Genomic DNA, 21,922 nt, shown 5'->3' on the forward strand with positions numbered 1-21,922 from the left:
CCAAAATGAGGTTCCTCCCAGAGCAGCAAGCCTATATTCACACTTCCTAATCCTCAAAAATAAATCAGAATAGGAAATTAAATAATAAACAGGGCAAACGCGTAGGAGGTCTCTCATCCAATTAGACGACCCGTTCTCCAGCGCTCTCGCTCGCTGTCTGCCAGTCTGATTAATGCTGCTGGGATTACAGCTGTGCTCCAGCAGAATAGGATGGACTCGCTGACTGTACTGGAGGCAGGGTGGAGGGAGTGTTTATGTTCCTTCCCACTGATACCTTACCCACTCACTGGCACTTACATTTATATTTCTCCTCCAGGTGTCCCTTAGAGAGAGACAGCAACCCGATCCTCATGGACAGGACGCGGATCCTTCCACTGCGGCCACTGCAAAACACACACACAAAGATTCCAGTGAGACATTGTACTTTCCATGAATTTATTCTTAGTGTACACGGATGAACAGATTGTGTTTTATTCTTCATTGACGAGAGTAGTTATTATCTCTTTCTTGAAAACACCCATTAAATACTTCAAGAGCTGGAGGGAATAGTAAGTGAACCCTTGGATTTAATAACCAGGTGAAACTCTTTAAGCATGGCTAGTACCTGTGGATCTGACCTGCTCTATGTTCAGGATGATTTTCACACAATTCTCCAGCTAAAAAAAAAGATAATCCTTACAAATAGCTCCTGCCAAATCATCCCTCTACATGGGTCTGGGCTCTGACTAAGTCTCTTTAAAAGGTGGATTTTTTTTCTTTGAAGATTTAATAGAGTAAGTTTTTTAATGCTCAGGGTTAACATCCTGATCTCAGCTGGAGGACAAATGCATGCTCCTCCTGATCAATCAAAGTTTTGGTTCATCACTCCACAAACATTTTCCTTGGGAAGACGTGAACTCTTTGTGTTTGAAGCAACTTCCTAAAAGAGACACTACTTTACATTTCAGGCGACCATGCACCCTGAATATTGAACTAATGAAGTTTTTTTTTAATTTTTGACTGATGAATACCTACAGTATACTTTTTTGTGTCACATCAGCAAGTACCTCCAGCAAACTAAGTGTTTTTTTTACAAGGTAATATTAGTCTTTTTCATACCTTGACATGTTTATCACTGGTTAGACTTGAGGTTTATTAGCTCTTATTAAAGTCCCAAGCTATGGAGCCCACAAACTAGTTCTCGTTAACCCTTTACCAGGCATAAAAATATATTTGGTGACGAAGACATCTACAGATGGGCAAGGAACCATGTAGTATCCTTATGAACCATGAATGTACATTAAGAAATGTAACAAAAAGAAAAAAAGTCTTGTTATATCCTCCAATAACACTCTGGGGTTGAACTTTTTAATTTCCAAGTATTTCAATGACTATAAAGGGTTAAAATGAAATGTGTTGTATTATTAGTCAAAAACCCAACTACATAATTACGTAGTTAGCCAGCTGCAGATAATTCCGATGGGTTTACTTACTTTAGGTTTATTTTATTGTTGGTTCAGTAAACACCTAATTTATATGCAACCGTAGTAACAAAAAATATCACTCTCAATTGTTTATTTGTGTTCCATAACTATCTTTTGAGTCGAGAGAAGTGGCAGGATTTTAATTAAACGCATAAATGTTCAGAAGCAGTAGCAAGATGGTTTACAGTGTATGAATAAACATGTGATTATACAAAGAATAACAAGGTTTGTCCTGTTAATGCCAGAGTATCTTTGCACACGGGCCTTTCTATGTCTATTGCCAGCAAATGGTGTGTAACAGCCATTAACATTGCCAACTGGGACTCTTTCCGCTGCATATAGTGTGTTGACAGTGTCAGAATATGCATGAATAGGAAATTATGCAGCAACATAATAATTATGCACGGCCAGAGACGGATTTGGAAAACATCCTGTGTGATTTAGGACATTAATGCACTTCATCTTGTAGCATAAATCTGTGAATATATATATATATATAAAAAAAGACAAGATGCAGACGGCAACATATTGATGCATAATCCTCTGTCCTGAAGCAAAACAGATGGCGTACGTACGTGTCATAAACATTCAGCAGCCAGTTGAGACACATGTCAACACAAAGCGGAACATTGACCAGGTCCTTGTGCTCCTGCTCCAGGCCATCGTAGATGGACGTCAGGCAGTTGATGACGTCGGGAACAGACAGCAGCTGGTTGTTGTTGGTGAGTTTGTGCTGCTCAAAGGTGTTCTGTGCCACGTTGAGGTCCAACAAGTCCACTGCAGATGAAGAAGGGATTAGAGAGTTAGAGAGAAGAGGTAGCTGCTGTAGATGGAGAGGAAAAGCAGCATGAGGAGGAGGAGAAGAGGTTTAAAAGAAGAGACTGAACAAAAGTTGATTATTGGGTTTTCAGGGGCAGACTTCTTATAAAGACACTTGCAAACTGAAGATAGTTTCATTTCATAACAAATCCGCTGTTGAGCACGGACAGATCATAGTGGTGAAATATTGATAAGGGACAAATCTGAACAGAAAAAACAGGCGAAAGAAGAACAAAGAGGAGAAAATGTGAGGTAGTTAGGCTACACAATTTACTGGTTACAGCTTAAAAAGCATATCAGTCATACTCTTCTGAACTCAAGCATTTACTTCTTGAAATATACGTGTCTTTAAAGTCTTTAAAGTATTTAAAGTTGGAGAGAATGGACAAGACAAGACGAGACTTAACAATGCAGCCTCATCAAGTCCTTTGATATCACACTATCAAACAAAATATCCTGATGCTTAAACAGACACAAACACACAGAGACAAAACAAAACAGTGAGATGTGTAGTAGATTTCACTGTTCACAAACCCACATAAATGCCAGTGTTAGTTCAGAACACTTCAGAACTGACTGATCCTTTGTTTAAATCCTATTTTTATCAAATCCATTTTATCAAAACATTCTATCTTTCTCTTTTCCTTTGGGGAATGGACATACCTGGACTTAACAAATTGTATTTAAAAGACACCACATTTTTTATGTTAGGGGATACAGAGGAAGGTTCAGTACCCACAAACATACTGAAGTTTGATACCCAGCCCTGTAGAGCAACTGCTCAGTGTGTAACAAAGTCCTAAAATAGCTAGAAGCTCCGTCTGTGGGGTGAGATTATTTCACCTGTTTTTGTGCAGTCTTATCGAGATAAAAACAAATGAAATAAAAATATATCATATGTTTCGGGACACAGTGTTTTATTTTCTACTTACTGAGAAGCACAGATGTTTATTCAAGGTCAAACAGGAAGCTCTACCTTTTAACCTCATCTGTTTTTAACAGAAAGTAAACAACTCTGGGTAAACAAAAAACAGAGTGCGGACCCTATTATGACACCATATTTCTTCAGATTCTATGTGCAACTGAGCCTCAGCCACTTTCCCTTTAACACACCTTCCTCTTCTACAACTCTAATCCCTGTAACCTCTTCCCCTCACATAAGTCGCTTCATTTGCCCCTGTCACATCCTCTGCAGCTCCTTGCCTTATGTTACCCCCTGTTCCCCAGACAGAAATAATTACTGGAGTCTATCAGTGTGTAGGTGTGGTGGGGGGCAAGGCAGCAAAGCAGCCACGCTGTCAGAATGCAAAACTTTCCTTCTCTAACTAAACATGCAGATATGAAGCTGAGAGGCTGGCACATTAGCAGGATGCCATGCACGCTCATTTGTGCTTCTCCAGCCCCCAGGCACAGACTTAACCCAATTAGCCATTTTATAGTATCCCTATGTTTGCTGGAGTGTGTGTGTGTGTGCGCTATACTCTGACACAGCACACAGGTCTTCAAGCAGAAATTCCACTTGAAATCAGGCTAATAACTAATCACAACTGATGCATTTGCTGTGTGCAAGATTCTCTCTCTCTCTCTTTCACACACACACACACACACACACACACACATAGAGAGTGTGTGAACAGTTTTGGGGACTGCTTTAATCTAATGGCTGAAATTAAATTGCACTGCCCCAAGTTGAAATCACTCAGCCTAATGCATTCCCATCCCAAACACACTTATTCAATCAGATATGAGGTCGCAATCTAAAATGCCTAAATCACTCATTCACAAAACAACAACAAACACATAATAATAGGAATATTCAGGTACACACACACACACACACATCTAAAAGGTGAACTCACCTTCATCATACAAGGAACATTGTATCTGTTTGTCCCATACATGCACACAAAAGAAACCTTCGACAAAACAGCAGGGTGGAAATGAGGAGTGTAGGCTCGCAGTGTGTGCAGCTGTGTCAACAGCTGGATAATGGTTAACATTTGTCACCATTATTACACTGTTCTGCTCCCAAGTAGCTGCTGACGTGCTGGTGGAAACCTCACAGCACGAGGGGTGGATGGGTGGGTGGGGGGGTGTCTGTATACACCTGCAGTGTGTGTGTGTGTAAATAGCTGGATTCATCAAAACATCCATTATGAACAAGGGAACAGCAGCACTCATTTTGAGAAAAAAAACACACAGACAGACAAAAAATTCCCACCTGTGCACACTAAATGAGGCTCTGCTCAACAGGCTCAACACAAGCACCAGCTGTGACTGTGCGTGAACAAAATAATGCACACAAACACCGCCACTGTATTCAAATTTAAAAGCCAAATCTTTGGTTTGCGCTTCTGCTCCTCCGGCATCACATCTGGCAAAGCTTAAAATCATCAGCGTATCCCCCCGTTCTGATGCACCCAGACTTTAAAAGCAGTGGACCATAACTGTATCTGCAAAAACAACACTGACCTCAACAGGAGTAGGGGTCCTTACAGAGACTGGTCCTAAGAAGACAGAACCTCATTTCTGAGGAACTGGTTAAGATATGAATTGTGATGAGGTTAAGTTTAGGGGAAAGGCTTTGTTTAGGCTGTCCTAATGAATGGAAGTCAATGCAACGTCCAAAAAATTGTGCCTTTCTTTCACATATGGAGTCAGATAACATAACAGGAGGTGAATGCATGTCTATATCTGTCACGGCTGGTTTAAAAGCACAACACCTTACCAGCTGAGCTAATGGGGATGACACGTGACACTGACTGAGGCCATTTCGCTGTCTGAGTCCGTTCCTGTCCGTGAAAAATACATTAAAAAAACCAAAGCTGTGGGCTGTGCAAAATCTGACCGAGGAACTTTGGACATGCCTGCCAAAGGGAGTGAGGACATTATGTGAAAGTGAGGATATTTTGGCAGATCCTCACGTTCTGTCACCCCCTGAAAGGGTTTAGACTTGGTTCTAGGGTTAGACATTTTGTTGTGATGGTTAAGGTTAGAGTAAGGGGTATAGGGAATATGTTGCATGAATATGTGTGTGTGTGTGAGACTTACAACACAGTGCTTTCTGTAGTCGGCGTATCTTCATGGCTGTCCTGTATGCCGAGAATCTCACATTGTTCAAGTCGCCTACAGGCAGAGAACATACCCACAAAATCAGAAAAACAGCACAACACAAGCACGATCTCTGTTTTCAGGGAAAACTGACTCAGTTATTGTCTACAGAGATGGAAACTGAGGGGAAGTGTCGTGGAAGGGCTGCTAATGTGAATTGTATAATTAGGTTGGTGAGTTAAGTCTCAGTAGGGTCAAATGCTATTTGTTAAGCTGCTGGCCTACGGCAAACGCTCCCAAAGTTCCACAGCTTATTACTTATCCAGCTGCTCATTTAAGGCCAGTCATACAGACCATCCCACAAGGAGACGGACGTGCATATGGATATAAGCAGAGAGCATGAGAAAGGGAAGCGATTCGGGTGTCATTTTTAATAGAGAGTAAACATAAAAAAAGACAAGTGAGAAATGGATGTCGATACAAAAGATCCCTAAAACATAAAATGTCCTTAAAAAGACCAGGGGGTTGTTTAAATTAATCACAACATGCAAGTTGCAATGTACGATCATCGTTTAAGTGATGCTTACAAATTGCTTTTGTGAAACTGGGCTTTGGTTCCATACAATGGTATTGTATTATAAACACTTCATTTATTCTTTTAAAAAAGATCAGTTCAACCAAATTGCAGAATACTTTTGCCTGTAGTATATATAGCCATATCTGGGAATTCAGATTGTTTAGGATTATTCACCCGACTTCTAGATTTGAACAAATGCCTCAATCTCAGTAGAACTGAAGCAAATACATCTTGTGGTGCACAGAGCACAGGGACATAACATTTAAATAATTCAACAGCAAAATCTATTTTCAGAATCAGAACACACAGAGCACACAGGTAATTATTGGAACATTTTACCATGGAAATGCTTCAAATTCTACTCCATTGTACTGAAGTGGTAACGTATATGTAAGACTGAAGTATCCATCAAACCTGTGCAGATGTTTGTGTAACCTTTCATGAGACTTTTTTAATAGAACCATCAACACTTCAGGATTTGACTGTGCTTTCTTACCCAGTGATTGGTAAAGCTCCGTCATCTTTGGATGGTCCCAGCATGTCGTCTGTGTCTGATGACTGAAAACAACAACAAGAGAGAAGTATGTGACTGCACAGATACACACACACACACAGCTGACAAACATGTTCAAGGTTTATCACAGAAGGAAGAAAAAGAGAAACAATGACGGACAAAGGTTCTTTGTTAGAGAAGATCCTGTACACAGTGAAACACTGACAGAATAGAAGAGCTGAAACAACAATACAGGAGTATCATCATTTCACATATGCCAACATTGTTGATTACTTTATCAGACTTGGTTGCTCCCGAAATGGGGACAGAGGCTACTAATTATTCGCAAAAATCATAATCACACACAAAAACTCGAGTCCACTGTGTGAAAACGACAAGAAAACACACACATACAAGCGCATCCCTTTCATCCCCGCAGCATCTGTCTTTTCAAAATCACTGGGAAATAAACAAAAAGTCTGAACTCCACTAGTTCAAAGAGAAGTGTCACAAATACAGAGACACATGCAAAATATGAACAAATCAATAACCGACACAACAATACCAAAACACTAAATGAAATCCAACGGCTTTTTCTTGCACACCGGACAGCTGCCAGTCAAAGCATCTATTCAAGCTCCCCCGCCGTGATGTGACTTTGAAGGTGTATTTTAAAAAAGGCACCTGGCTGTCAGACGCTGCACTGAGATCTCTGTGGTATGTTTGAGAAGATTTCCAGAAGCCTCTTTTTCCATTTTTTATTACTTCGTTAGCTCCCCTGTGGTTTCTGCTGCCTCACACTCAGGTGACAGGCAAATACAGCAGAGAAAAAAATTGACGTCAGGAGCCTGCACTCCTCCACGGATTTATAATTATTATTTGGGAGCGGGGTTATACATTATAACAATAAAGCATAACAATATGTGTGAATATGCAACTGACAGACAAGACTCCATTTCAAACAATTTAAAAAAGGGTCGAAGCCCAAGGCTTATTTTTGCATCTCCTATACAATCCATCAATATTTAACGGCTTGATGACCCTTTCACACCAGAAAGGTCAACGCTAATGCCTGGCAAGGCTCGTGTTTTATTTAAACCAACATGCTTTAATTGCCAAGAGGGCTGGGTGAAAACACAAGTTGAGTTTCCATTACCCTTAGAAAATGCGCAAACCTAAATATGTAACCTGGCACAAACACCTCTCAAATATCCCAAAACCCTTCTTACGCCCTCATGAGGCGGTTTTCCAGACAATATAGAAGTTTACTGCAAAAGTGCAATGGAAAGCACTTTGCTGTTCCAAAACCATGGTAACACAAAATGCTTTTCAGCCATCTTCCTCAAAGTGGACTCTTTTACGAGATTTTACGAGAAAGATGTCGGAAATCGGAATGGGATCGGAAACACCTGCAAGTAGCAACTGTACTTAGCTGAAATGTTAGAAATATTGCTTTTATTTTGTAAAAGCAATATAAAAACTGTAATGGAAACACAACTCTAGACAGAGACATTATAGAGAAGAGACAAACCACAAACATCATTTTGAATTAAAAAAAATCAGGATTACATAAATCTAATTGGTCGAGTGCTGGAGAAAAAGGCATGCAGGCTGGTGCCAATCCCAACTGACACAGGGTGAAAGGTGGGGTTCAGTCCATCACAAGGCCACATGTAAAGAAAAACAACCATTCATACTCACACCAATTTAGAGTGTCTAATTTGCCTAATCCCCATATTGCATGTTCTTGGACTGTGGCTGGAAACCGGAAAACCCAGATTATACCCATGCACACGGGGAGAACATACAAACTCAATGTAGAAAGGTGTCTTCTTGATGCAAAGGCAACAGTGCTAACCACGACACCAATCATGTGGCCATTTTAAACATCTTTTTAGACCAAAATCTGTCTTTTGTTCAATCAATGACAGCTGATACCATATGTGTAGCTGTTTAAAAATGAATTTATGGCTCTTTACCCTTTAATTTCCATAGAAGCTAAGTCTTGCTAGTCCAAAATAGCTGCCTGGGAGCATTACCAAGACTATTAAACACTTTGATTCACGTCAGAGGATCTGCTATTTTCTTTGCACAACGAGAAGATCACACGCCACGATTGGCCGCCAGCTATCGGCATCAAATATTTTCACCATTCAAGCGTAGAATAGTCTATCGCAGATAAGATAAAGCTTGTACAAAGATGGGGAAACACAGTCAAATCCCATGACAACAAAACACTGTGCCATTTCTTGTTCTGCACATCACAAGGCAGGCAGCATTTCTGTCAGTGAGATTAGACAGCCTGTGCATCTATCAACAGCTCATGAATGCCATAATGAGGACAACTGAGTTATCAGTTTCAACTGTCCTCAGCGCTTCTCTCATCACATTCCCCGTGTAATGGCTGAGCAATCCTTTTGTTGTCCTGAAGGAGGAAAGAAAAGCAAACTGATCACACGTTTACTATAAAGCTGCTACAGTTCAGATAACACAACAGGCAAATTTCATCGGCGAGGGGGGGGGCGACATTAAAAAATATTTAATGGCAGGAAAAGACAGCAGCTAACCGCAGCACAGTGTGAGGAAATTTTAAATCAAAGGTGGTTTTCACATCAGCCATTTGGTTTGTTTTCTCACTGGCCTTTATTACATTTTTTGATTTATATACATTTAGGCAGTTCCAGGAAAACAAGCTGAAGCTTTTAAAGTTAATGCAAACACGTCCTACACTTGAAATAAATCGATCCAACTTCTGTATCCATACATTATCTGAATAGTTTGGGGTTTTGTTTTTTTGTTGTTGTTTTGGCGAGTTTCTCCCTAACAAGATATACTACCCCATTCTTTATAAAAACTAAAAACATTGGCAGTTTAAATAGCCTGTAAACACAAACAGTGGTATTTTCCAGGTTTTCAGGAGTAGACCGACTGTGAGTGAGAGTACCAGGGGATGTAGCCTCTTGGGTCCTGCGTAAGGCGTATGACATTTTCCTTTATAAACATCATTTAAAAGGCGTCTGGTGTATGAATCGAGAACTGAAATTGGGGTTGGAGAAGGGGGCTACTGCAGCGGGCAGAAAAGGCTGAAATGCATGTAGCCACTGTGGTTCTGTGAGTAGGAAAATAAACTTGTATTTGTGAGATTTCTTCCTGCGTGGCAGTTGAAGCCAAGCGAGAGGACATGAAAAATCTGACCTTACACGAACCACCGTGATATAGCAATTAAGCATTTCAGAAATAATTGCCATTTCCTTTGACGTTTTCTGTGTAGAACTGCCATTTCCGTGTGCTACATACAGAGGAAGGTTAAAGTAGTTTTACTAATTACTCACTTCTTCTCCACTGCCCCGTAATTAAGCAAAAACATATTTTCCCACCGTTAGAAACTGTCTAACTTCCCGTCACTCCTATGAAAGCCAGTAAACAAAATTCCTCTTGGATACATCCACCCCACCCTGGGCAAGGGGTGAATTTATCCCATCTAACGTTTGGCTGCAAACCAGCCAACACTTCTCTGTGCTGCTGGGAGTTTGTCACTGTCAAACACTCACACACTGCCAGGAATAATAATGAGCATGCAGATGAATGATTACTGACGTATCTGGATCTCCAAACAGGTATAATTAGTCAAATATCTGACTAAGCAAGAGGAAGATTTAAGGAAGTCTTTTGTTCTTTTGGTGACAGCAGCCTGTCAGACCTCTCTGCATTTACTACTTGACTTCTGCCTTTTTTTTTTGCTCTTGAAATATTGACCTCCTTCCTTCTTTCTCCTGTGTCATCAGTATTCTGCTGTTGAATTGTTGCTTAAAATAGCTCTGGATCTCTTCTTAAACCAGATATTAATACAACCTGGAAAAGTCTTGGAATTAGAGGGAGGGAACTCCTCTGTCTCTTGATCTTTGCAGATCTTTCCGTCTTGATATATTTCCACTTAGAAAGCCCATTCAAGTGGCAAAATGGTGAAATGGGACCGTATGTAAGGTTGCCAGTGTGAGGCTGCTGGCATATGGCGTAGCCATTTGATTCCCCCCCCCAATATGTCACCTGAACTCTTCACTGCAGGGGCTGGATAAGGTGCAGTTTTAATCATGGGCCCTTTGTCAGCCCAGAGAAAGGAGAGAGGAGAAGGAAAAAGAAGACGAGGAGGGCTTTGTGGAAATGAATGTGTCAAAGGCTGACACGGGTGCTCCAAGTATGTCACAGCACTGAATGCAACCTGTGATTAAAGATGGATTTAGACTTCTTTCTTTTCAAACTGCAAATTGAGTGGGTATGTATGCATGTGCATTTTTCTTTTTTTGTGTGTGGAGGATGATGAGACAAATTATTATGCTTTCACACCACAAACACTGTGGTTAAAGGTGAAAGGAGGATTGATTCTACTCTTGAATGATGTGAAAGCCACCATGAAGAAAAAAAACAAAACCTGTTCTAATCATCTCAAAGGCATCAAAAGAACATATGGGTTGTTGCGGCTTGTCTCCAGAATGTGTCTGTGTGCGCTTTTCAGCATGGTTCCAGCTGGAGTTCATATTTATTTTTGAGAGTGTGTCAGTGTTTCCCAGCCAGTGTGAGGGTGAGCATCTCTCTCCACCCTAATCCAATCAGAAGTGTGTCACTTTACACCTCACAACACCTTTTTAGCCACTTCAATATAGATCAATCAGTGTTTTTGTGAATGTTAGTGTGACAAATGGGGCTCAGTCAATCAGAGTATGGTGTGCAGCTCTAAGATATAAGACTCATTTGAAGCAGTAAAATCAATCAATAAAATTTATAGATGTGGCTGCAAATAATTTAAGGCAAGTTTTCTAATAGCATTTGAATGTGCCAACAGTAACTGATAGGTCACAACGTATGTTACTCCATCACCCCGAAAGGAAAACTCAGTTTTAAGTCTCCAAAGAACTATCACAAAAAATAAAAATAGAATATTTTATCGCACATTTTGGGGCGACATTCAATCCATCACGGGGACAAGACTGGACTTGTAAATCATCACAGCTTTTACTGTGGGCTGTTCTGTGAACAACGGCGAGGTTTATTGTGTGTTTTTTTTTAATGGCCAGTTGACAACTTAACTGAGCCGGTGACATTTTGACAAAGGGAGATATAGGGACAAAGGCCCTAAAAATGCATGCATTTATTCATCGTAAAAAAACACAAAATTGGGCTGTATCAGTGTCCCAACAGAGATATCAGTGAGAAACTAAAGGCAGCAGAACAGACAAAGCTGTAACAGCTATCCAAAGTTTCGTTTTTCCTTTACACCAGGTTGAATTGAGCTTCTGTTAGTCAGCAATTCACTGACATAAGTTACATGATGTCTGGATAATGAGGTCCTTCAAACTTCCAGAACTGACAAATCCTATCGTATTTGCTGACAACACTCTTGGCCGGGTTTAAGTGAAGTCCTACTGCTTGGCCTGATTCGGCAAAAATTAGAAGGGGAGGCAACATGTCAGGTTTAAGCGGAGACAGTGACTATCAGAACAATGTGGGAAACTGCCCACACTGGATCGGGTATTAGTGTATGTTCAAAATGAGGTGGTAAGGTTGCACTGAATGAGACGCGTGTGTGTGTGTGTATCGTACGCAGAAGGGAAAATCGGTTTACTTGACAGTTGAAAATACAACTACCATTAAAACACCTGTGAGTATTGCATATGTAAGGGGGGTTGGTAGAGGTCAGAGCTCTAATGTGATAAAGGTTAATAAGTAAAATAATGAGTTTATTCAAGAGTCAAATAGGGAAAGTTACTTAAATATATAATAATACGAAAATAATAATGCATATAATTAAAAATAAAATCCAGTCCATTAGCAGCAAATTGCTCAAGTTTGATCTCCATGACTATTTGACAAATGGTCATACAAATGTTAATTTTTCTTCTAAATGATTCAGTTATAAAAGACCATGTATTCTGATGTAGTCTGATTATACAGTAGATTTTGGTTTGGTCTGAGTGATTTAATTTGAATGACCTGCAGGTCATTGGTCGTGGCACATAAATAACACATGAGGCAAATTGAATGAAGCCCTTCCCTGACACTTTAATAAACCTGCATAATCTACAGGTCTACAAGAGCTTCTCAGGTCTAAGACAGTCGTTTCCAACCTGAGGATTCACGGCAGTTACGGGAGGTCAAAAGTTATAATGAGAGGTAAAAAGAAGACAATCCCTGGGGTTGAGATAAAAGGCAGGGAAATTATGAGACAAAAATTCTGCATTTATTTTAAACTCCAGCCTCTGCTTTCTTTCAGTTTCAGTTCAATTTGAGCTCTGCAGAGCTCTCAGAATTACCCCCATTAACCAGTCCAATTAAAAGTTACTCTTCAATTCAAGTCACATTAAATTCAAAGACATAATGAACTCAAAGCCTTGAATGGAGGGTCACTGGCAGACGGTGGTTTTTGTTAAAGAGTCATGTGGAAAACCAAATAATATAAAAGACAGATTAAAATATAGATTAGTGGCTCTATATGGCTGGACCCTGACAAGTCAAATTACATAATTAAAGACAAACTCTTTGAACCACAACAACAAATAGAATTAGCCTTTCATCAGTTGAAGCATCTGTTCAATAGGACTGGCAAGGTTACATGTGTTTAATATCTGCCTCATGTGACTGTGTTATTCATACAGTTCCAGCTTATAAAAGATCCAGGATACAAACAGTATCTTGAGTGATTTATCTTAAATGCCATATCACTGCATACAAATCCCTCACACACACAAATATCTATCGAAGCTATTTCTCGCCACTTACTTGATGTAATATGGAACCTTATTCTGAGAAACTGCTCGTTGCCAGGGAAGCTGTACAGAAGCTGAAATGGAGAGGAGGGAGAGAAAGGTCAAATGAGAACACCTTATTGATAAACATTGCAGAATTTCACCATGAAGTATAGTAATCCATTTAGCATATAATCCCCACACCTAACACACATTCCCAATAACACAGTCTGTCTACCATTAACATTGTGGGAGGGAAAAAAAATAAATAAATAGAAGCGAGGTAGAAGAACATCAAGCATGAAAGGAAGAAAATGTTATGTTAATCTTTGCGGTGGACAATAAACACTGACAGAGCAAAGCAATCTTAAAAATGACACGCCAATGCTGTGTATGAAATCAGCCTAATCTGAGCCCAGAGAAGCTCTCAAGAGCAATACGGAGCAGGAATGTTGCCTGATTTATCGCCCTCCTACTTCCCCGCCTCCCTGACACAGCTCTATGCTTAGATAGAGAGATGAAAAGACAGTAAGAGAAAGATTAAGCAAGATTGGGAGAATTACGAGATGATAGGACAAGACAAGAGTGCGGCATTTTATTGATCCCTGAGGGAATATTAAGCTACTAGTGTAATGAGAGCCAACGTGTGATAGAGTAGATAGTGTCATCACGGCAGGAAGATGAAAGAAGAGACAGAGTGGTGTTTTGTCTGGTGCACTTGCTGAGCTCTCAGCTGGGTTTACTTAGTGAATTCATGTCTATTGGTGACACAGCATGGCAGCCAGGCTTACCACCTGCTCTGGGCATCACACACCGTCCATTTTATCTCCCTGTCTGACAGCCAGCAAAACAAATCAGGTGGAACAGAAAGAACAGTTATGGCCGTATCATTAAAAGGAGAGAGAGAGAGAGAAATAGACAGAATGAGGGAACGAGAGGCTGGCTGCTTTGTTTAATGTTCACACTCGTGCGTTTATCTTTTTTTCTCAATCTATGTGTCCAATTCTCTCTGTTCCCCTTTCTCTAATGACCACTGGAAAGAGGGAGAAAGAGGAGACAGTCAATGGGGAAGTGTAATTAAACCCTGCATTATTCGAGAGTAAAGTGCCTCGTCTGCAAATTGTGACCCCCTGGCACCCACGTATCCACAGAGCATGCGCGACAGCGAAGCATGGGGCCAAATATGAGAAGACGGGACAAGGAGATATTACTGAATTTGAAAGAGTGGGAGTTGAAACAAACCACCACCATTAGCAGCCTCTCCCACCCTGCAATTTTCATAATTTCCTTAAAGAGGTAATTGGTTCTGAACTCACTAGAGAGGAAATGCTGGGAGGACGGGCCAAAGTCTCTGTGGGCTTCCTGAAGTAGCTTCAGTCTGTCCTCAACCGCCACCTGTATGATAAAAAAGACAGACAGGAAGGAAGACGGTCAGCTGTGAGAGGACTTTACAGTGGCTGGAGCTGGCATCATGGTTGGGAAGAATTCAATTCCAGTGCATTTAAGTGATAAGAGAATTTGCTTATGCCCCGAGCTCAAGCATGTTTCCAAAAATACCACTTTTTCTTATCCACTACTGATATTACAAGCATGAGTATCTAATGATATCAGGGAATCTTTTAAACAAGCTGTTAACAATACATTTGTGCTGTGTAACAAATATTCTGCTGCTATAAAGGAGAAATAAACAGGCCACATTTACTGTTTACTGAAGCATTTATGTGCATTGTGGGTTTTAGAGTTTAGAAATTTGTATCTGCTCATCCCCTGATTTCCACACTATGATCTGACACTGAAAGTGCAGGGGTAAACTGCATAGTTGTTCATCTACGCCAGTATTACTGGTGATAAGTTTAGAAGCCAACATTGGGAGAACAATAAATCCATCTCTGTATCCTAGCAGCCAGAAACCAAACTTTGCTCGTCTTATACTGTTGCTGTAACTGAGGTGACGCAGAAACGACACGGTGAAAGATGAAGAGGAATCAAATGAAAAAAAGCAAAGACACACAGATCATGACCCTGAATAAGGCATCGTCTCATGTTGCATGTTCTGTAAGAAGAACAACATTTGCGAGCTACGATCATAAACAGGACAGAGGCTTCCTGTTATACTCCATACAACCTGTGGTGTTATAAAACTAAAGTGCATTCAGTGACTAATACAGCTTTGAGTCATCAATCACACACACACCACTCCTACACCACTCTGCAAGCTGAGTATTGAACTCACAGGCAGTGCACCTGTGCCCTACGTGGCTGTGGTGATGCTTTGCTCCAGTAGTCTGAGTAACAGGACAGTGTTGGCAGTCTGTAATACTGACACACACACACAGGTTTGCACAGCCATTCTTCTTAGGGCCTGCATTGACTTCCATGCTTTTGGACTGACTTAAAAAAATGAATAAGCATAGGCTAACCTAAGCACGAAACCAGTTCCTCATTAGGTTCTGCCTCATTTGGACCAGGTTTTGGTCTCCATGAGGACTACTGGTCCAGGCAATGTCAGTATTTATGTGTTTATGGCTGCTTCTAAAGAGGTAACAAATACTCACACACATGTGCAACCTCACAACTTGAGTATAATGGCAGCCACATCACATCTGCCCACAGAGGGAAACTAAAGAATTAGCAAATAGCTTGGGCAGTAATGTGGCCACTGATGGCTGTTATGGTCATCATCCCACCGAGATGAAAATGAGAAGTGCATGCATATGAAACCAAATCACACAACAACACAGTCAGAGCCGATTTATGGGCAAAGCTGGTGTGAAAATACAGAGACAAAGCGGACCCTGAGCTACTCTGACTCGGGGTTTGACTTCGTATGGTCAGTCTCTAGGCAGAGAGACTATCAGTGGGTGTCTATTCATTACATGGAAAATATCACAAGTCTACAAATTAGCACAGCTCCCCAGTTTCACTCTGCGGCTGTGTCACACTTGCAGAGAAACGGCTTCAGGTTTTATTTCCAAGGATTCTTTTGTTATAAACTCATTTTTGCACACATGCCTTCTTTTCCTGCCCAAGTGTCCAGCTCATTTTAACAATGCTGCACAGCTGCATACAATGAGGTCCATAAAAATACAACTTGTCATGTCAGTGTCTTTGAAAGTACAGCTGCTTGGTGTCCTTAAACTCATGCTTTCCCAGATGGACAGTGTGACCAGTGTTCTCCAACCTATGGAAACTGGAGGAATCAGCAGCCTTCAGGACCTCAAAGTGTCAGAGGCACTAATGAAGGAAGGAGTCTGTCTCTGCATGTACAAGTCTATAGATCCCACACACCTGATCTGATTCACACAAGATTGTATCTATTCATTTTTGACTGTTTCTGAGGGAAGGAAGAAGAAAAACACAGATATAGGACAGCTGACCACCTTTGACAGGAATGTGTCTGAAAAGAATTCCACCTAACTCAATAATTTAAAAGTGCACTTGCTATGCCCCTGCAAACTTAACGGAGCATTTTATCCCCTACTTCACAACGAACACACTTTCTCTTCTGCTTCCCTCTGGTGACTTGTAAAAAGACTTTTCAGTGACTTTCCCTCTAGGACTGAGACATGCTCCTCTCTGAGTGAGTCCCACAGCAGATCAGAGAGAACATTAAAGCATGCAGAGAGCCAAGAATGTGACTGCTGCGCTGTGAGTACAGTGTCCATTGATGTATGGTGACAAATACCGCATTCAGCACAGGACTGTGTTAAAACAAAATAAAAGTAGAGGAACACATGTAGAGGAGCAACTCTCAGCACCTCTTTGTGTTTGACAGACTCAAAGACATAAAGAAGAGACAGAAAAGCACATGTAGGTAGAAGTTAGTCAGTACACAGAATACTGAACCCAGTATTAATCTGTAAAGTGTGGACAAAAAGAAGCAACTATGTGGCAAAAAAACATGTCTGCAATAACATGTGTTGCAGCTCCAGGGGGGATTTAACTACCTGTAGTAGTTTCCATCTCATATTGAGCTGGTCCAGTTGTCTGGAGGCGGTGGACGACAGCTGGATGTCCAGTGGTGTGAGCTCTGCAGAAAGCTCATTGACGAGTTTCACATCGTGACGCAGTGGGGCGACCTCCTCTCTGAAGGCCTGGGAAGTATTGTGTTTGTGTTACATTTAAGAAGCTGATGGTTTCACAGATGCATCAGTGCGTGACTATTGATGACTTTTGTTGTTGTTGTTGATGTTATCATCATGTTTGGTCTTTGTGAAAACAGCATTACATTGTATGCTGCGTCCTTCAACTAAAGACCTGACTGAGGGAGTGTTTGTGTGTGTATACAGTGGTGTAGTCAGTCAAACTGCTGAACAACCAGGTTTTTTTAAGCAGTAGTTTTCACTTCTGGAACTTTTCATAGTCTCACTTCACAGCGACGACATCAGAACCCTGCTAAACTGACTGAAAACGGAGAGTCGTGTGGAGCTGTTCGGCTTAATCAGCATTATTTGGATCTAACAGATAATAATCTATTGTTTAAACGTTATGAACTATATTTCTAAATCTTTTTCTTTTTCATGTTCACTGCATTGATCTCATAATCTTTATTTAATTCAGATTTAAAAACATCAATATGAAAATATATTTAAAGTGGGTTCTTACAAAGGCAGACAAATTGAATTGGACTGTGTATATAAATGGACGGTCCATATCCCAGGGAGACAATGATTGAGAAAATTTGCACAACAGTTCAGCAACTCGCGACCCATGACTTGATTGTTTTAGGTGCCACCGTTTCTCCGCCGTCCTCCATTTCTCCTTCGTTGCTCCACATCATTTATTGTTTACTGTTCATCAGGAGACGGTGTCATTTTTCTGCTTGTTAACATAATGTGTTGCCTCTTCCTGGGTCAGGTCTTGGCAAATTTGATGAGTGGCATTTGCAAACAAACAAGACAGAGTCATCAACTCAGCAAATTATGCGATGTGAAAAAATAAAAAATGAAGGGTGGAAATAGCCAAGACTTGCACTTACTATGTCATGGTTGTGCAGTTTGATTACTATATTTACTTGGTCAAATTGCACCTCCTTCTCTTCCTCACATATACTTCACACACTGGTATAGTGAACTTAGATTAAGATGGAGCGAGAGATAATGTGACTCAAATCATCATTATTTCATTTATTATTATGTTATTCTGGCATATACAGTAGAAGAGTATTTCTGATTTTCCTCCAATTACCACCAGAGGAAGCTCGCGTACCACGGGGGTACACCTACCAAAGCTTGAGAACCATGGCACTAAAGTATAGACGAGTGACACTGACTTGTTGTGATATGTCTGACTCACCATGGTCTTATCGATGTGGTCCTGCAGAGAGTCGATCAGCAGATCCCCCACCGGCTGCCAGGTGACTTTGGCCTCCTCTGCCTGAGTCAGCCTCAGGTCGAGCTGGTCCATGGAGCTCTGCAGCTCCTGGAGTCGCTCCAGGGCGCGCTCCACCTGAGTGTGCCAGCCCCCCACATGTCCTTTCAGACGGTCCCACCGCTCCCTCACCTCACCTGTCTGTTTGCGGATAGCCCGGGCCAAAACCCGTGCCTTTTCCTCAGGCGAGAGGTCTGAAGCAAGAGGACACAGAAAAGAAAAGGCAGTGTCAGGGGCAATATTTTCCCATGAACAGAGTCAATTTTCTTGCCCTATAGCTCTTTATGTATGTGCAACTTTTTTTACTTTTTCTACAACCCTCTACCCAAAATATTGGGTGAAACCATATTCAAAAACAGATGTTGAAAGGTGAAGGTCAAAACATAATATGTGAGTATCAGTTAGTCACCAGGGCGCAACATCACTGTCAGTCCGTTTAAACAGAGTTTATTCCTGAGGAGCAACCGCTAGTTTCAGATCTTCTGAAGTAGAACACCATTTTGTCAATTATGATACGAGGAAAATAGACAGTAAAACTGTGTGACTGACAGCTGTTATCATCCAATAGGAGCAGGTGCATTTCTGGTGGCAAAAACTGTCATAGTGCCAGAAACATTCAAAACAGGATTTAATTTTGCAACCGGAAGGCGTCATTCACTTTTCATATACAGTCTCACTTGGATCTAATCTGTTTAGGTAGTGTTATTGATAAGTTGCAAATAAAGAGAGAGGCAAAGTCTTCAAAAAATTCAATTCTTTCATTCCCTTGCTCAATTAGAAAGTCATTTATATTTCAGGAGGATGCAGGAGGAAAAAAAGAAGTGCAAGGAGTCAGCAGATGAGAAACTGCTCTCCTGCCATCAATTTCAACTAAGAAGACACACAAGCAGCTCCTTTTTCTTACCTCTGGGGTAATGACTAACTTAACACTTTAACCTGTTGCACCTCCACAACTCTCCCATGTTGCTTCCACTTGCTCCAACTCTCATATTCAAACACACATGTTCTGTGATCTACAGCAGGTAGCATCACATGCAGATGCAGTGTGATGGTGACAAAATAACACGTCACTAAGCTTCACTAAAACAAGAAAACACAGCGAGAGTGTAGGATCATGGGGCGTTAAAAGAAGTTAAGGCTTTACCAGAGTGTCAGTCTCCTTTGTTGACACAACAAACACAGTCCCTGACTTTTAATCAGCCTTTTCCTCTATTTTTACACTGAGACAATGCTTTCATATCCATATCAAAGATGACAGACAACAAGCATATTGGTCCAAGCTCTCACCATACCTTTACACAGCCCCTTGGGTTGGTTTAATTATTTACACAGCAGGGTTTTAGAGAAATGTGCTGACTTAACCGAGACTCTCCTGCCGCATACAACAGAGACAGAGAGGAAATGCTGAATGGAGCGATGCATATTTGATTCTTGGGTGCCTCGTTATACACTGGTGTTATCATCCGCTCAGATTTTTAGTGAAAAACCAAGAACCTTTGATGCAAGTCAATGGATTCTTTCTCTGTTCTCATTTCCTGGTCGCTCTCTACTGTATCTTATCCAATAAAGTCAAAAAATACTCCAGAACCCCGAAGAACCCACGGGAGCCTGCCAAGCCTGCTGGTCTTGCTGCATTTTCTTGCAGATAGGATAACCTTAAAATCATGAAATGGAAAAGACGTCCCATGAGGTCATTTCTCTAAATCAGTTTAATATGTTGAATGCTATTTTTATCCTCTCCCATTTTATTTTAGTGGCATGAAATTTATGCTCAATACAGTGTCATAAAGATTCTCATAGTGGAAGATTAAGTACGTTTTACCAATAATCCCACAATATAATTATTCACATTAATAGATCTAAAAAATTATAATATAAATGCACCAGTTAACACCTGTCCTCAAGGACAGCGCTGAAAACAGAGGAAATGAGGAAAGAGGGGGGAGAGCTGCTGACTGAGCCTTGACTTGATGCTAAAAGACTTACTGCAACATCACAACAAACAGACCTAGTAAAGAGGAAGAAAAATCAGCATGTACAGTATGGAATGCATAGGGTTTTAGTAATATTTCTCATTTCAAGATAGGTTTCATGACATCAGCAGTTAAATTAGATCACAGAGTGATGAAAGCTGAGTGGCTCTATGATGCAAACTGAAGATCCTTCTATTTCTTTTGCAGCGTTCAAGGACAGTGCAAACATACCAGCCTTTGGCTGCAGGGTCTTGCGAGGCTCTCCCGGACCTTCAATTGGCTGGTCGGCGAGAAACATCCTAGCCTGGTCCAATGTGCTCATCACCAAGTGCTCGCGTTCCCCCAGCTCTGAACGCAGTGTCTGCGGAAGAGGCGGAAGAGAGAGCAGTGGGGGTTAAAGACGTGTATGGCGATGTCCGTCTGTCTGTGACAATGAAAGCACAAATTGTTCTCCTGACAATAAATCGTAAGAATTAAAGACTTAAGACAGTAAAAATGACTTTAAACCAGAACAAGCTTTCTGACGTAGAGAGATGGCATTTGTATGCAGAGTTTATTCTTAACGGAGAATTTGATGAAGGCATAATTAATGCATTTTGATCTGCAGATATGTGCATATTTGACTCTTGTTTCCTGATCGTATCTGCACCAGTGAACTCCAGAGAACCTTAAATCAGGGGGCTTGTCACCAAATTGCTACGCCCACCACAGAAATAACTACTAATCAGTTTAGTTCAGCTGCAACTCTGTCATGACATTAGAAAACGCAGTTATAATTATCTCACATTCATGCATACACTCACACACACACACAACCAACAAAACAAGTGCTTGTGGAAGAGATAAACAACACAACTACCAACAGCTAATTAGATGATTACAGCAAAACAAACACTGTCTTTTCTTGTTAAGAGAGGTGGAAGAAAGAGAGAAAGATTGAGACAGAGCAGCAGTGTTAAGAGTCAGTGTAAGCTCTGAGAACAGAACAGTAACAGAAGGCGAGAATATGGGGTTTCCTCTGGGTCACTATGAAATTAGTTGAGTGACCCATTGAATTAAGTGAGTAACACTGTAGGTTCTTATTCAACATTCGTTTCAGTATGTCACTATGGGAAACGCCCTCCGCACTTTCCCCCAGAAGCATTTTTATTACAGCAGTCCTGACTGGCAGGAAGACATGACCTCAGCTTCCCAGAGGAGGGGGACTTCCTCCTGCTTTATAAGCTCCACGTCACGACATCTCTTCAGTTTAATACAGGGGTGTCAAACATACGGCCCGTGGGCCAATACCGGACGACCAGAAGGTCAAATTTGGCTTGCAGGATGAATTTGTGAAGATTTCACAATATGATTAGATTCTAATACTATATTTTTCAGTTCCAGCTACCTGTGACTTAATATGTTGTGCCTTTGTAGATCCACTGTGATCTGTAAGT

The 21,922-nt window shown here is 41.0% G+C and overlaps 1 protein-coding gene across 3 annotated transcripts in view; it reads right to left on the bottom strand.

The window, feature by feature from the left end:
- LOC122770816 (utrophin-like) overlaps positions 1 to 21,922 on the bottom strand; it is a 66,169-nt gene that overhangs the window by 34,712 nt on the left and 9,535 nt on the right. For 2 of the 3 annotated variants that reach the window (XM_044027949.1, XM_044027950.1), the window contains exons 3-11: positions 20,718 to 20,847; positions 18,439 to 18,707; positions 17,091 to 17,237; positions 14,460 to 14,538; positions 13,178 to 13,238; positions 6,407 to 6,468; positions 5,334 to 5,408; positions 2,039 to 2,240; positions 298 to 383 (exon numbers count right to left, since the gene is read on the bottom strand). In XM_044027949.1, the coding sequence (XP_043883884.1) occupies positions 298 to 383; positions 2,039 to 2,240; positions 5,334 to 5,408; positions 6,407 to 6,468; positions 13,178 to 13,238; positions 14,460 to 14,538; positions 17,091 to 17,237; positions 18,439 to 18,707; positions 20,718 to 20,847 (1,111 nt within the window). The remainder of the gene's footprint in view (positions 1 to 297; positions 384 to 2,038; positions 2,241 to 5,333; positions 5,409 to 6,406; positions 6,469 to 13,177; positions 13,239 to 14,459; positions 14,539 to 17,090; positions 17,238 to 18,438; positions 18,708 to 20,717; positions 20,848 to 21,922) is intronic. The other variant, XM_044027951.1, reaches the window with a different exon arrangement.

The sequence above is a fragment of the Solea senegalensis genome, linkage group LG6 (assembly GCF_019176455.1).
Source record: "Solea senegalensis isolate Sse05_10M linkage group LG6, IFAPA_SoseM_1, whole genome shotgun sequence".
Taxonomy (NCBI): domain Eukaryota; kingdom Metazoa; phylum Chordata; class Actinopteri; order Pleuronectiformes; family Soleidae; genus Solea; species Solea senegalensis.